Raw genomic sequence first — 15,297 nt, 5'->3', positions numbered from 1 at the left:
GGACACACCATAGACTTAGTTAGACGACTCATCTTTGTATCTGTCCCATTATTGCATCTGTGAGAGCACGGGCAGCGCCATTGAGGCCATCTCCAGTACATTTTCTTATTTGATTGTGTTTGAAAAAAAGCATAAAGCTTATAATGGTAATGTACCGCCACCTGCAGCGCTGGAGTCCTAAACCAAATAGCGTGTGTCATTAATTGACTGTGGCCACTAGATTGGCAGTGATATAGCTTAAAGCCATGTACAAACCAGTTAACCCAATTTGAAGAAGCCAATGCTCTGATAATTGGCTGATCCCTCCCAACCCATAGGAATCCCCACCCAGTTGACTACTTTAAAATGGTGGAAGCCCTCAATGGCAATGTCCATGCAAAAACAGGTTATTTCTAGGTAAAGTATCTCTATGGGATACACCTAGGGTGTATTCATTCTGCCCGATTCTGTTGAAAAAAATGTATTTAACAGAAGGAAAGTGAATGAAATGGGACAGGCCTACCAGAATTTGTCCAATAGAAACTCTTGTTTTGCTCTTTGCTTCTTAAACGGTTTCTGTAATGAGTACACCCCTAGTCTTGGGCTATGAAAAAACAACTTGCATTGAGTTTCTGGAAACATTCACGCTTACTTCCAGTGTCAAAGGCAGCTGTGCTGTTGATGTTTTGGAGTTATGAGCACGTTGTTTTCAATGTAATCTTCTCACACTCGCATACAGCGTTTCTGGCTGTTGCCATCTTTCTAGATCTGGTTTAAAAGAGCGCATTATGCCTGCACACTAGCACTTTGCGTGATGGAAAAAAACGGCCTCTTAAGACAATTACTTGAAAAATGTAATGGATGTTTTGTGTGCAAAGGTGACTTGAAATAAGACGTTTTGGACGTCATTGATCCCGTGCTTCTGTATTATTTATTGCAATGGTCGTAAACTACAGCACAAGCGAAGAAGAAGTCTGAAAAAATTGGAATCGTTGTGAATGCAGCTCAACTTTTTTGGGGTCATCATGATTTCACAGCCGAGGCCTTGTAAGAAATACTGTCAGTGAATGTTCCGCCATTACATGCCCCTGAGCCTGTGTAGCAATGTATTTTGGAATGGACTGTGATTGAATAAGTGCGATGGGTTTTGTTTGTTGACGTGTCTATTTTCTGTATTTTGTATGATGTCGTTTTTCTCCATTTCACACAATTGTTTTATTTTTTATCGTTCCTTACCCCATCCAGCTGGGGATCCCGAGTAGCGCAGCGGTCTAAGGCACTGCATCTCAGTGCTAGAGGTGTCACTACAGACCCTGGTTTGATTCCAGGCTGTATCACAACCGGCCGTGATTAGTAGTCCCATAGTGCGGTGCACAATTGGCCCAGCGTCATCAGGGTTTGGCTGGGGTAGGCCGTTATTGTAAACAATCATTTGTTCTTAACTGACTTGCCTAGTTAAATAAATAAAAAAAGCTGTTGTCGGTAATGCGCCATTAACGTTGGACGCCAACCGCCGTTAAACCCAATTGAAGAAGAACCTAAAATGTTTTACAACTAAGATAGACCACTGCCTGTCATTTCCAACGGGAGCGAATGAGTCGTAGTGGGCAGAACAAGCACGAGCTAGCGAGATCCTATTGACGCGTTCTAGCATCATCTGCATTCTAATTTCCTTTATTATGTGGCTAAAGTCGAACAACTATGGCTGAATTATTATCCTTTCAAAAATACTAGTCGAATAAGACATGGGAGAGATGACGAATTTGGGCAAAGAGATGTATTTATAGACTAATACAAATCAGTAGCGGATTTAGGTACGGGCGGCATCTTGCCCCCCGGGCGCGGAAGGGGGGTTCGCCCAGGGCGCCATACAAGCTAGAACCGCCACATACACTTGAAACAAATAGCCAAACCGAAAACTGCAGACAACAATGCTTTCTGCTGCTAAGATCAGTGACATGTAGGCTAAACTGACAACGGAGTGAAGAGCAGAAATCTCAACTAGCAAGCAAGTCGCAGCAATGAGGGGTGATTTTCGGCACAACGCCCGCCAGTGGGCTTCCTCTCACTACCAAAACGCCAAGCGGATGCTTCACATTCATACATCCGGTGAAATATCTGTCTCATTGTTCTATCTGCAGCTTAGCGATTTCGACGCATACATCGGTGCTCCGGTATCAAACGTAACATCACTACGTTTACTTTTGCACTAGCTAGTAGTGTAATAGAATAATCGTGTGTGCGAGACTGGTGTTTTGGTGTTCGTATCTTCTAATTTCGACAGAAACGTGCAATTGGGTAAGTGCCATGCTAGCTTGCTACATTGCACTATTAGCTATGCTTGTTAGCTAGCTAGTTGGCTACAACGACAACATAGTCCACAATTAACTATTCAGATGTTTAGCTATGTGTGTCAATCTTCAGTAAACCACTGCACTGTAAAAATGTCTATTTTGAGCTGCTCTCATAGTCTCCAGTGGTTTTCTTCGTGGCAAGTTGGTTTTTAGCCTGGCCTAGATAGCTAGCCTAACGTGGCTTTAGTCAAATCAAATGTTATTGGTCACATACACATGGTTAGCAGATGTTAATGCGAGTGTAGCAAAATTGTTGTGTTAATGCGAGTGTTATGCTGTTGTACATTTCAAGCCCTTTGTTGCCCGACCTAAGTTAAGCAACATGGGAAAGAAGGGGACGCTCATAACCGGAGTCTTGGTGGTATTATCCTGCTGTATCAACTGCCAAAATGTAAACAAATCTGATGTTGTATGGTGTCACGGCTAGGGAACTGTTTGTGGTGGTCATTTCACTATCTGAGTATGTTACTCATTCATACTCTTTCTCTTTGTCCACTGATTTCTCAAGGTGAAGAGAATGTCAAGGTCACGATCGCCCCACTATTCTCACAGGTGAGTACCTTGCACACTGTTCGTTTGACATGCTAGTCCAGTGTGTGGGTCAATACGTTTCCTTCACAATGTTGGCTCAACTTGGCACACTGTATGAAAGGTGCTTTACAATTAAAATGTATTATTATTTTTTGTGTTGTTACAGAGGCAGTCCACGGAGGCAGGATGTCCGGAGGTTCCCCTGGGACGACCCAGACTTCGACCCCCAGCAGGTTCTGGCTGACCTGGGCAGGCTGCCCTGGGAAGAGAACCGCAACCCTGGGGAGTCTCACGAGGACCAGTGGGTCCGCTTCATGGACGAGATCCACCCAGATGGCCACAGAAGACCTATGACTAGAGGGAGCCTTAAGCCAAAGGGCCACAGAAGACCTATTTCCCCAGGTCTCCACAGGCCTGACCAACACCTCCCCCCAGAGGACTTCCGCCATCGCAGGACCCCACCGCCCCCCCACGAGCTGGGCTACGCCGAGCGCAGGAGGCTCTCTCCCCATGATGGAGGAGGGGGTGGCAGAGGAAGAGTGAAAGAAGAATTCCAAAGATGCGAAGGAAAGCTGCCCCCCTCCCCGCAGAGGCTACCCAGAGAGAGGCTGCCATCACTGGCCCCGCAGCACACTCACTACAGTCCTAGCCACCACCAGAGAGAGCCCTCTGCAGGTTGGAGGAGAGAAGAGAGGAACCAGAGCCAGGGGAGGTCCAGGGAACGCAGCCCCAGGGAGAGGGTTCAGGGCGGGGGGAAGTGGGAGAGGGGTGAGGGTGGAGATTCTCCTGGTTCCTATAGAGACAGGAAGAGAGACGACATGCAAAGAGAGTGGAGCACCATCTCTGACCGGAACCGGAGGGAAACTGTTGAACCGGTGAATCCTGGGTAAATTTGAGCAGTGTTCCGCTGGAGTTTTATGACCAAAAGCCTGAGAAGAAAATTGGAGAGGAGAACCCAGCTTCCTGTTTTTTCTAAGTGCAAACTTCACCCTGCTAATATGTCTCTTCTGTAATGGTGTAACGAGATAGTAGATGTAGATTTAATTGCATGGCTTAAAATGCATCACATGTTATTGTCTCTGTGATCCTGCGAACCACTTAAGTACATGACATAGTTGAAGACTTTATTACCCGCTGCAATCTAGAGGCTGTGTGAGCCTGTGATCTATTGGCCCTTAAATTCTATTCATATAATACATTTTTTTCCTAAATAAATCAAAAGCTACATTACAAATCAATCTAACTATTAGCTGTAGTCAGCATGATTGTATGTCATCTGTCAGTGCTGAACCATGTCACCTGCTCTTTATGTCGATACAGGTACGGGAGGGAGACAGAGTTTAGGGAGCGCCACCCCTCGTTGGAGAGGCCCCGGGAAGGGTACGGAGGGGGCCACGATGGCCGTGGGCCTAGAACCCTCATCGTGGAGCATGAACATGGTATTATGAATAGCGGAGGGCCAGAACCGTACTACAACCACAGGGGCCGCGGCCCCGACCGCAACCGGAGCCACAGCCACGACCGATTCAGTCATCATCACAACCGGGTCGGAGCCTCTGAGGAGCGGTTCAGGAAGTCAGGCAGCAGGTCCAATACTAGAGAGGAGGCCAGGGGCCGGCCTGTCCATGAGGAGAGGATGGGGCCTGTCCATGAGGAGAGGAGGGGGCCTGTCCATGAGGAGAGGAGGGGGCCTATACATGAGTCCAAAAGAAGCCCTAACCATCAGGGGAGAGCCAGGCCTATAGGCTTCCAGGATAGAGGTAGTCCCACGGATCCCAAGGCCAGAAACAGTGCATTATGTGGGGCGAGGGAGGCCCCAGCCCGGGGTGGCAAGAGACAGATGGGGCCCTCCAGGAACCAACCCCAGCCTCTCCTCCAGGGACAGCAGGGGTACCAACCCCGGGATGCCAACTCCCAGCACTCCCCTCCGGAGCACCAGCGGTACCAACCCAGGGGAGGTGACTGGGACATGGAGCCCAGAGAGGAGGAGCCTGGCTGGGCAGAAGAGAGTGACATGGAGCCCCGCTGGGAGCAGGACCGGGAACCAGGGCCGCGAGGAGGCCGGCCACCGGCACGGGGCAGGATTGGACCCAGGAGACCTCAGCTTAGAGATCTCAACCCCAACTGGAACCAGCAGCAGAACGACAAGGCAATGCCTCGCATAGGCGCCGGCAAGGAGGAGACACTCACCATCAAAGTGGACATGAAGCGCACCATGGGCCAGAACAGGTAAGGTGTTTCGGACAGCAACGTTTAGGGGTCAAGGGTGAAAGTTCATGCTTCTTTTTAGCGCTTTCTTTCGACTGCAGGAAGACATATAGTCAGAAGCCCTGAGAATATTGACAGCTAGAGGAGGAAAGATTCGTCAAACTGATTTCTCGATTATACAAAGCCAGGATTCTACAAGGCAAGTATTCTACTGTGATGGGATGCAATTTATATACCTACGTCAAACTAATCCTTCATGGTGTGGGGCATCACTCAGTGATAAACATGGAGAATTGCCAAAGCCTTCTTTCAGCAGAGTGGCCATTTTACATTATTGTCCGTCACATTCTCAAATGCGTTATATGAAGGTGGAATCAATTCTTGACAGCAACTCGGAGCATGCATTTAAAAACAAATTCTGGATCTCCTAAGAACCGTGTTCCTTGCTCATCCAGAGGAGCAGAAAATGTCAGACCAGCTTCACAATAATAGAGAACAGAGATGCCACAGAAGAAGGCCAGCTTCTGAGTAAAAGGCTACCTATCAGCTGAATAACCTAATGGACCTGTAGTTCTACTTATAACACTCATCTGCTCAGGGCGGAGGTTTTCCTCATCAGTTCTTCAGGAATCTGTCTTTCATCCAATTCAACATCCCAACAGGATTGGCAACTCACAAAGGGAGTGGTTGCAACTTCCCTAAGAACAGCCCTGACAACCAAGAGACCAACCAGCTGACATGTGAAGAGACACCAGCTGTGTGTTTGCAAAGATTTACTGTCATCAGACCCATCTCAACCGACACAACTGAAATGATATTAACAAGCACAAGGGAATTATACAGAGCAAGGAGCCTGCATGGTGTAACGTGCTGAAGGACCTCTGGGAGGTTAAGACTGGATGAAGAGGAGTGGAGAAGACCTTTCTGCTACTCACTCTACAGCTTACTGGACAAAATGGAAAAGTCTTGGTGCTAACCAAACTGCGCTAACTGCAGAAGCGTCTCCCTGGTATAGTGAAGGATTGCCAATATACATATGGAGTTGGTGAGCCTGATAAGATGTCAGTCACTGAGCCACTGCATGGCCGGATCAGTGTCTTGGTCTGGGGCTGACTGAAGACTATTTGGGCGGGGAAAGTACCCTGAACTTCAGGAACATCCATTTGGAACCACCATGTTTGTTTTCAATGCCTTGAGAAACACTTGGAATGATCAGCTCTTTTTTCATTTACCTTTTATTTAACTAGGCAAGTCCGTTTAAAAACAAAAACAAATTCTTATTTTGCAATGACGGCCTACCCCGGCCAAACCCTCCCCAACCTGGACGATGCTGAGCCAATTGTGTGCCGCACTATGGGACTCCAGATCATGCCCAGTTGTGATACAGCCTGGGATCGAACCTGGGTCTGTAGTGATGCCTCTAACACTGCGATGCAGTGCCTCAGACCGCTGTGCCACTCAGGAACTCTTGACCAGCTAATCAGAGAAAGACCCTTGTGAAAGGACTTATTTCAGAAGCACAGTGTTTTAGTGCTAGTCACTGAGATACGCAATTCCCCTTCTCATGCTCTGCAAGATGATACACCAAAACACCAGCTCTAGTCAAGACAGTCAAATAGTTTTAACTTTTGTCTTTCATTCAGATCAATGTTTAAAGGTAAGTCAACATGTTCTTTCCGTCATTGACTGTGTATAGTATTCTGCAGACTCCTAGAGGATCTTTATACTTTATCTGTTAGAGGCAGGTTTTTTTTTTTCTAGGACAATTTTCATTCTTCATCCAAAGTGGTTCATGCGAGATGGACTCATTCCCACTGTGAAGCTTTCCAAAGACTTTAAGCGACCTCAAGCGTGGTATTGCTCGCCCTCATCAACCATGATGCTCTTGAGTCTCAAAGCCTAAAGGAGTTTGAGAAATGGTTATCTTAATAATAGACTGGGACTCGATGTAACCACTGCATTACAAAACATTTATTTCTGAGGCCAAAATCAATCCAAAATTCCCTTCACGTTTACGCCACAGATCCTCTGATGCCTGGCCTCTGATCTACGTGGCTTTTTTGACCACAGTGTGTTTCAACCTGCTCTCCTTTCAACAGAACTGTTCATTTAAAGAAATTGAAAGCACAGCACTGAGTTGATTTCACCTCTGAAGGACAACCCAAAGTTGTCCTTCAACCCGAACGCTACAGGTTCATACTACAACTCGCTTTGAGCTCTACCAGACCAGAGTTCCCCGCTTGATGCATGACTACAAGTAAAGACTGGATGCTACAGCTTAACTCATAGGGAGGTGAACAGACAAGGGAGAATCCAAGTCATTGGATAGAGAAGCACAGTCATTAATCACTTCAAGAGTAATCCACCTTCTGCATGAAATGAAGGCTTGGGTGACCAACTAGAAGACACAAGCAAGAGTGGAGAAGAGCAGAAGGCAACGTGAAGGTCTGGCGATGATCAGGATGATGTCCAGTCAGAAAAGCAGTGCTTGATGAATGTCTGCCGATAACCACCATGATGAAGACTTTGGGACTTAACACATGAAAATAAAGCTTTTGGTTTGACTCTTAGAAGATATTCCACTAACTGTACCACCACTATTGACACTGGTACTTGTGGACTTCTCATGCAGTAAGAATCATCAAGCTCTAAGAACGTCTCTTCTCCAAGGGGCTCTTAGAACCATGACTATTGATGAACTGTCATCCATTTCATACCAGGGAAACAGAGCTCTGCCAAAGTACTATGACAGTGAGGGGAAACCCAACCCAGTGAGGACTAAGGTATTCCTGACAGCGAAACTTGACTCAGCCTAGTGAAATGGACCCAGAATTAACACTTGGACTAAAATAACTAAAACCAATGGTTCAAACCTCAAACACAGCCAATGCATCAGCCAATAGTTCAGTGTGGATGAATCCTTATGAAAACAGAGTATTGCTCTCAAAAACCCCTTAGTAGCAAGTTTTCCTATATTGATGGGATCTGCCCTTCGCAGTCTACACTACATACTCAAGATGCAACCTGTTCACAGCGATAACGACTCCTTTAAGAGACCATACTGTCCACATTGGATCAATCATAGAAAAAGAACCACACTGTCCACTTTGGACCATTCTAGGACGAGCCATACTGTCCAATTTTAGACCGATCAAGGACAAGAACCACAATGCTGACCTTTCACCACATCAAGTGGATCACTAACATCCAGAAGTTGATTGATGAGAAATGCAGAGTGAAAAAAATGGAAGCAGCATGAACTTTCACCTTTGACCCATGCCAGTGTCCTTTACTTGACCTCACACTGGCACAGGAAGTGGTAAGGGATGTAGTGGAGGTTAAATGCTGTTCACTCACCCTTTACATTTTTTTGCAGGGCGATTTACACACCTTTTAAGCCACATACGCTTTTAGCATAAGCATTTACGTTACCACCCGTTATCTCAACTGACATTCAGCGTTTCACAAATGCATCCCTGGAGACGAGAAATGCCTCTCTTCCTGTTGCGTTTCTAACTCCTACAGGCCTTATTTGGACTTAAGTGCCCTTTCCAAATAATTCAAACCAACAGCTCTTGTGGATGGTGTACTTAATCAGCCATTTTTCCTAAAGCTTTCAATGTAAAGGTAAGTATAGTGTGTTTTACAGATACTTTGGTCAAGGTAAGGTTGTTCAGTACAATATTAAGCTACATTATATTTACGTAAGAGATCCAGCAGAAAACCACTTAACTCCCTACAGCAAATGTAATTAAAAACAAATGATTGCTGTCCCAAACTACAGTTGTTACCTAAATCACACCCTTTCCACATGCTCCATTAACCAGCTACAGCAGTACAAGCTCCAGTAACCAGCTACAGCGCTACACGCTCCATTAACCAGCTACAGCAGTACAAGCTCCAGTAACCAGCTACAGCGCTACACGCTCCAGTATCCAGCTACAGCGCTACACGCTCCAGTAACCAGCTACACGCTCCAGTAACCAGCTACAGCGCTACACGCTCCAGTATCCAGCTACAGCGCTACACGCTCCAGTATCCAGCTACAGCGCTACACGCTCCAGTAACCAGCTACACGCTCCAGTATCCAGCTACAGCAGTACAAGCTCCAGTAACCAGCTACAGCGCTACAAGCTCCATTAACCAGCTACAGCGCTACACGCTCCATTAACCAGCTACAGCGCTACACGCTCCAGTAACCAGCTACAGCGCTACACGCTCCAGTAACCAGCTACAGCGCTACACGCTCCATTAACCAGCTACAGAGCTACACGCTCCAGTAACCAGCTACAGCGCTACACGCTCCAGTAACCAGCTACACGCTCCAGTAACCAGCTACACGCTCCAGTAACCAGCTACAGCGCTACACGCTCCATTTAGCCAGCTACAGCGCTACACGCTCCAGTAACCAGCTACAGCGCTACACGCTCCAGTAACCAGCTACAGCGCTACACACCCCATTTAGCCAGCTACTAGTACAATTATTAATTAGCCTTGGTTGTCCAACACAGTTAAGCCCTGGTATTCAGGCCTGATCCAAGAGGGTAAAGGAACTACCGCTTTTTCCTCTCCATTGCTTATCTCTCTTTTATCTACCCTACAGCCAGCTGTGCTACTCTTCAGACCGCCAGCTGTCGTTGGATCTGGTCAACGTGGGCCGCCAGCGTCTCGACTTCCTACCCATGCTGGAGCATTCTGGGACGTACCGGGAGTCCACAATGCACTCTGGGACTTTTGCCCAGGAGATCATCACCCTGGTGCACCAGGTCAAAGGTTAGGACGCGAAATGCAGAAATACTACACAACACCAAGATGCGCGTGCACATAGTCACTTGTACACGCATGCACAGCCCATAGACGCTCCTTCACACACATTTAAACAGAACCTAAAGATATTTATCTCTCTCCCCCTCCAGAGCATTACTTTAGGGGTGATAGTGTAACGCTGACCGAGCGTTTCTGTGGCGCCCAAAATGGAGGTCTGCCTGAGGAGGAGCAGGAGGAAGAGAGGCCTACTCTGAACAGGTACACCCACACACACAGGCCTGGGTACCACGGTGATGAGACTCTAAGAGCCATGGCTTTTGTTTAAGCCTTCAATGTGCTGTTTATAAACTGTAGCTATATTTTATTCCTTCTCCTCTCTAGGCGGTTCAACATGAGTCTGTCAGAGCCAGACATGGAACCTCTCTTCTCCAAAGTTGGCCGCATGCAGGTACAATGCATGTTTTTAAATGGTGAATGATATGTCGATGGATGGATTGCTTGGCTGATGGATTTATTGATTGATTGATGTATTAATTTGTGTGTGTGGTGTGTGTGTGTGTGAGATCAGAAGCAGCAGCAGGCGGTGAGTGACCCAGGAGACCTGAGACATGACCTGGAGAGGAGGAGACAGGAGAGGCTGGAGGGGGTGAAGGTTACCATCCCTGGAGGCAGGCTGTCACAGCGCCCCCTGGTTGTTGGGAGGTACTACTACACACTACAACACAGTGAAGCCATGATGGGGTTTGTTGTCCTCCACGATGATATCGGGGAGCGGACAGTGGATCTGTCTTTTTACCTTAGTACGCTCATACATTCGTCACACAAGATTATTCAGACGGCACTGATTTTTGACAACTTGAGTGAATGATGCGTCTTGCCATAGAGATCTGTCATTTACAAAATTACACTGACTGGCCAGATGGTGGCACTATAACAAGCGATTGAAAATGCTAACTTTGAAAAGTCACGCCCCTCATCTCATTTGCCCTAAAGTCATACAATTAGGTACATAGGTCCCAAGTTTGCCATGATGGATTTTCCGCCATTTAGAATTTTGTGAAAAACACTTAAAACGGTACTCTGACACCGAATGAACGATCTGCATGAAACTTGATACAGTATGTGGCATCCATGGAGAAATATTTTCAGGACTAGTACCTAAAATAACATGGCTGCTGTTGACCAATAAACATTCACATGGGCGTGGTCTGGCACATAAATGCATATAAATCAGTCACACAGGTTGCAAACACTGTCAAGACTCAACTTAAGCAAGAACATTAATGTCGACCACACGGTGGCGCTAAAACGGGCAGATGTTTTGTTACTATCAGTATATTCCCGTTTGAATTGTCACTAATTGGCCGGGGGGGCTGCATCATTCGTGGGGGACGACATGTCTACGGTTGCCTTGTTTGAATACGAAAATGATTCCTTCCTCCCTTTCTTGGAGTTATCACTGATCTTTGGATCCTTGTGTTCACCCAATCTGTCAGATCCGTGATTACCTCAAGAAGTAGAGGAAGGGTGCATTTTTACACTTCACGGTCTCATCATTCTCCCGCCCTCTCACACTCTCTGTCACAGTGTCCATCATGAGGAGTATGGTAGTGAGGAAGAGGAGGTTCAGGAGGAAGAGGAGGGCTTCTCTTCAGGCTGGCCAGGCCTACCACAGAGAGGAGGGAGGTGGCCCGGAGAGATGGTGAGAACTGTGTGCATGTATGTGTTCACATTTAGTAGGGGTGTAGGTGGAACAGTGGAAGCGATCTGTATCTTTCTCTGAAATATCTCTCAGGCTTCTAACTTCTCTCGCTCTCTCTCTTGCTCTCTCTCTCTCTCGGGTTCAGAGGAGAGGAGGCATAGTTAGACAAAACATGGGCGGCCAGCGGAGGAACAACCGGTCTCCTAATCTCCCCGGCAACCATCCGGGACCAATGAGACAACAGAACCGCAAAATTAACGGTCAGTAAGCACCCCAAAACATGATAAATATATAGTGAGTTCAAAACAAGGACACAAGTTTTTTTCCCCTTCTTCTTTGATGGAAGCAACAATGTAATTGTCTGCATCATTTCCAATCCCCCATATCTTCTTGGGGTAAATATATATACATACACGTACATACCTGTACATATACATGCATACATATATACGTACATACATGCGTACATACCTTAATAGAAATACATACCTTAATAGAAATACATACTTTTTTTAGAATATACCTTTATTATTCCCCGCAAACCCTACCACCCTTCTCCCAACTGGAGTAAACTAATAAACAATAACACTTAGGCTTCTACCTTCAGTTTATACATCTTATACACATTTTACAGACACAATCTATTTTACAATAGTTATATTTTGTTTGTTTTTAGTCCTTCCTCTATTTCTGATGTCCATCCAGTTTGATTTCTATTTGTAACTGTGCTATTTCACAACATGTCTGAACCTATATACATTTTACAGACCCTGTATGTTTTACATTGGTTATTTTGTTATTAGTCCAACCCTTCAGCTCCATTCAACCCCTCCCATCTATCTCTCAACACCATCCATTTTGGATTTCTATTTGCCAAATATTTTTAAACTGTGATGTTTGACAAAAGTACTCAAAAGGACACAGAAGTTAGACTGCTGTAACACACAGACCAGTTCAGAGAAGCAGAACTTCCCAACCATGTTAAGTGACCTCAATTGATGACTGATTGATTATGTAATTCCTACGACAGGGTCTTGACTCTGTTTACCTTCCTGTCTGGTTACATTGTTAGTTAGTCTGTCCATCTGGTTCCTAGATCTCATTCATTTCAATGTCTGACCCTGAGCCAATCAAATCTTCTCGTTTAGCCAATCATCTTGTCCACTAATGGGACCATTACAACCATAGCAGACCTGCTTTTTTAACTTAACACCTATATTCATTTCTCTTTCTCGCTCTCTCAGGTGCCAACTGGTGAATGGACTCTTGGATGGAGCCAGGGGTTATGTGAGGTTAGCTGTTAAGCTCAGAGTGACCAGGCCAACTGTATATACAAAAGTATGTGGACACCCCTTCAAATTAGTAGATTCAGCTATTTCAGCCACACCCGTAGCTGACGGGTGTATAAAATCGAGCACACAGCCATGCAATCTCCATAGACAAACATTGGTAGTAGAATGACCTTATTGAGGAGCTCAGTGACTTTCAATATGGCACCGTCATAGAATGCCACCTTTCCAACAAGTCAGTTCGTCAAATTTCTGCCCTGCTAGAACTGCCCCGGTCAAATAAGTGCTGTTATTATGAAGTGAAAACGTCTTGACGCAACAATGGCTCGGCCGTGAAGTGGTAGGCCACACAAGCTCACAGAACCGTCTGTCCTCAGTTGCAACACTCAATACAGAGTTCCAAACTGCCTCTGGAAGCAACGTCAGCACGAGAACTGTTTGTTGGGAGCTTCATGAAGTGGGTTTCCGTGGTCAAGCAGCCGCACACAAGCCTAAGATCACCATGTGCAATGCCAAGCGTCGGCTGGAGAGGTGTAAAGCTCTACACCATTGTACTCTGGAGCAGTGGAAACATGTTCTCTGGAGTGATGAATCATGCTTCATCATCTGGCAGTCCGACGGACTAATCTGGGTTTGGAGGATGCCAGGAGAACCCTACCTGGCCACATGCCTACTGCCAAATGTAAACTTTGGAAGAGGAATTACGGTCAGGGGCTGTTTTTCATGGTTCGGGCTAGGCTCCTTAGTTCCAGTGAAGGGAAATCTTAACACTACAGCATACAATGACATTCTAGATGATTCTGTGCTTCCAACTGTGTGGCAACAGTTTGGGGAAGGCCCTTCCCTATTTCAGCATGACAATGCCCCTGTACATAAAGCGAGGTCCATACAGAAATAGTTTGTAGAGATCGGTGTGGAAGAACTTGACTGGCCTGCACAGAGCCCTGACCTCAACCCCATCGAACACCTTTGGGATGAATTAGAATACCGAATGCGAGCCAGGCCTAATCGCCCAACATCAGTGCCCAACCTCAATAATGCTCTTGTGGCTGAATGGAAGCAAGTCCCCACAGCAACATCTAGTGGAAAGCCTTCCCAGAAGAGTGGAGGCTGTTATAGCAGCAAAGGGAGGACCAACTCCATATTAATGCCCATGATTTTGGAATGAGCTGTTCGATGAGCAGTTGTCCACATACGTTTGGTCATGTAGTGTATATTATAACACACGTAGACAGCCTGACCTTAGAACCGGCATCTCTTATTTTCTGCTGCTTGATTACCTGGTAGCGGCACCTTTTCCATTATCTGACCTACACCTGTACTGACACTGGCCAACAGAATATCTAAAGTCTCCTGACAAAGTATTGTTGTGGGGAAGTGATGTCATAATTAAGGGGGGAGGACCCTGAGCCAGAAGGGGAACATCCTGTTAGTGAGGAGCCAACTAATTCATTCATTGGTCCTTTCATTCATGAAGTATATTCTGAGTAAGTGAACGCTGCTTTTTTTGGCTCTATGCATTGCTTACCGAAGGAAAAAAAATATCAAATAATAGATTACTTCAAATACCATGTTGGCAAGCTAGTGTAAGGTAGGAAAAGTCCCTTTTGAGCGTAGTAGTAAAAATGCATCTTACATGAGTACAGACAATTTGCTCATTACCTGTATTAATACTCAGTATTCCCCACAGCTCTCACCTGTACAGCTGTCTGTGAGCGCTTAAGGTCAGGTACAGAGGTGATCCTTGCTGATATTTAACAGGTGCCTACTTCCACCTGGCCAAGACTCTTCTACGGTCAGAGGTAGTTAGGGATAGGTCAGACTGCTATTCTATGGTCAGTGGAGACTGACCTGTGGATTGATGCCCCGCTGGACTAACCAGAGCTGACTGGGGAAGAGGATGCCCAGCTGTACAGCTGGATATCAAGTTGGGATAGTGCTTAGCAGAAACACAGGCAGGCCTTAACCTTTAACCCCACAAGAGCAAGCAGAGGTGATATGGGATCTGGCAGAGAATCCAGTCAGACGGTCACAGTGAAACGCACACAGCATTTATTTTAAATGTAGGTAGAAATACAAAGTCCATAAAAAATGTCTTTACACCACAGTACCATAGATTTTTTTACACAATAAAAACATCTTGACTTCTTAATCAATTTCCATTATTTCAAGTCTTTCTTTTTTCAGCTGCTCAGTTATGTCAGAGTTGCAATACAAATGGACAAGATAGTGACTCCCATACAAACCAGGAGCTACACTGAAGTTATAAGAGCTTATGACTGGCTATAGCAGGTTACGAATGCCCTCTGTCTGCATTAAAATACAGAAATGTCATAGCAACACCACCATCCTTCATAAGGCAGAGAGCAGTCCAGAAAACCCTCATGATAAGATAAATCCCACTGATCAGCAGCATCATTATTAATGACTTCAATAATGTCTGTATGGTCCACCAGTGTTTTGTTGT

At 45.9% G+C, this 15,297-nt stretch overlaps 1 protein-coding gene across 1 annotated transcript; it reads left to right on the top strand.

The window, feature by feature from the left end:
- The first annotated feature begins 1,724 nt into the window (after window positions 1-1,724).
- LOC106579475 (uncharacterized) lies at window positions 1,725-14,986 on the top strand. Its single transcript, XM_014159419.3, has 11 exons — window positions 1,725-2,277; window positions 2,842-2,885; window positions 3,031-3,750; window positions 4,185-5,093; window positions 9,676-9,845; window positions 9,989-10,097; window positions 10,221-10,287; window positions 10,408-10,541; window positions 11,427-11,541; window positions 11,687-11,801; window positions 12,786-14,986. The coding sequence occupies exons 2-11, from the start codon at window positions 2,851-2,853 to the stop codon at window positions 12,797-12,799; spliced, it is 2,388 nt and encodes a 795-aa protein (XP_014014894.3). The 5' UTR covers window positions 1,725-2,277; window positions 2,842-2,850; the 3' UTR covers window positions 12,800-14,986.
- Window positions 14,987-15,297: the final 311 nt, after the last annotated feature.

This window comes from Salmo salar, chromosome 19 (assembly GCF_965601325.2).
Source record: "Salmo salar chromosome 19, fSalSal1, whole genome shotgun sequence".
Lineage (NCBI taxonomy): Eukaryota > Metazoa > Chordata > Actinopteri > Salmoniformes > Salmonidae > Salmo > Salmo salar.
Note: the sequence above shows the minus strand (reverse complement) of the source record. Positions and strands in the feature narration are given on the sequence as shown.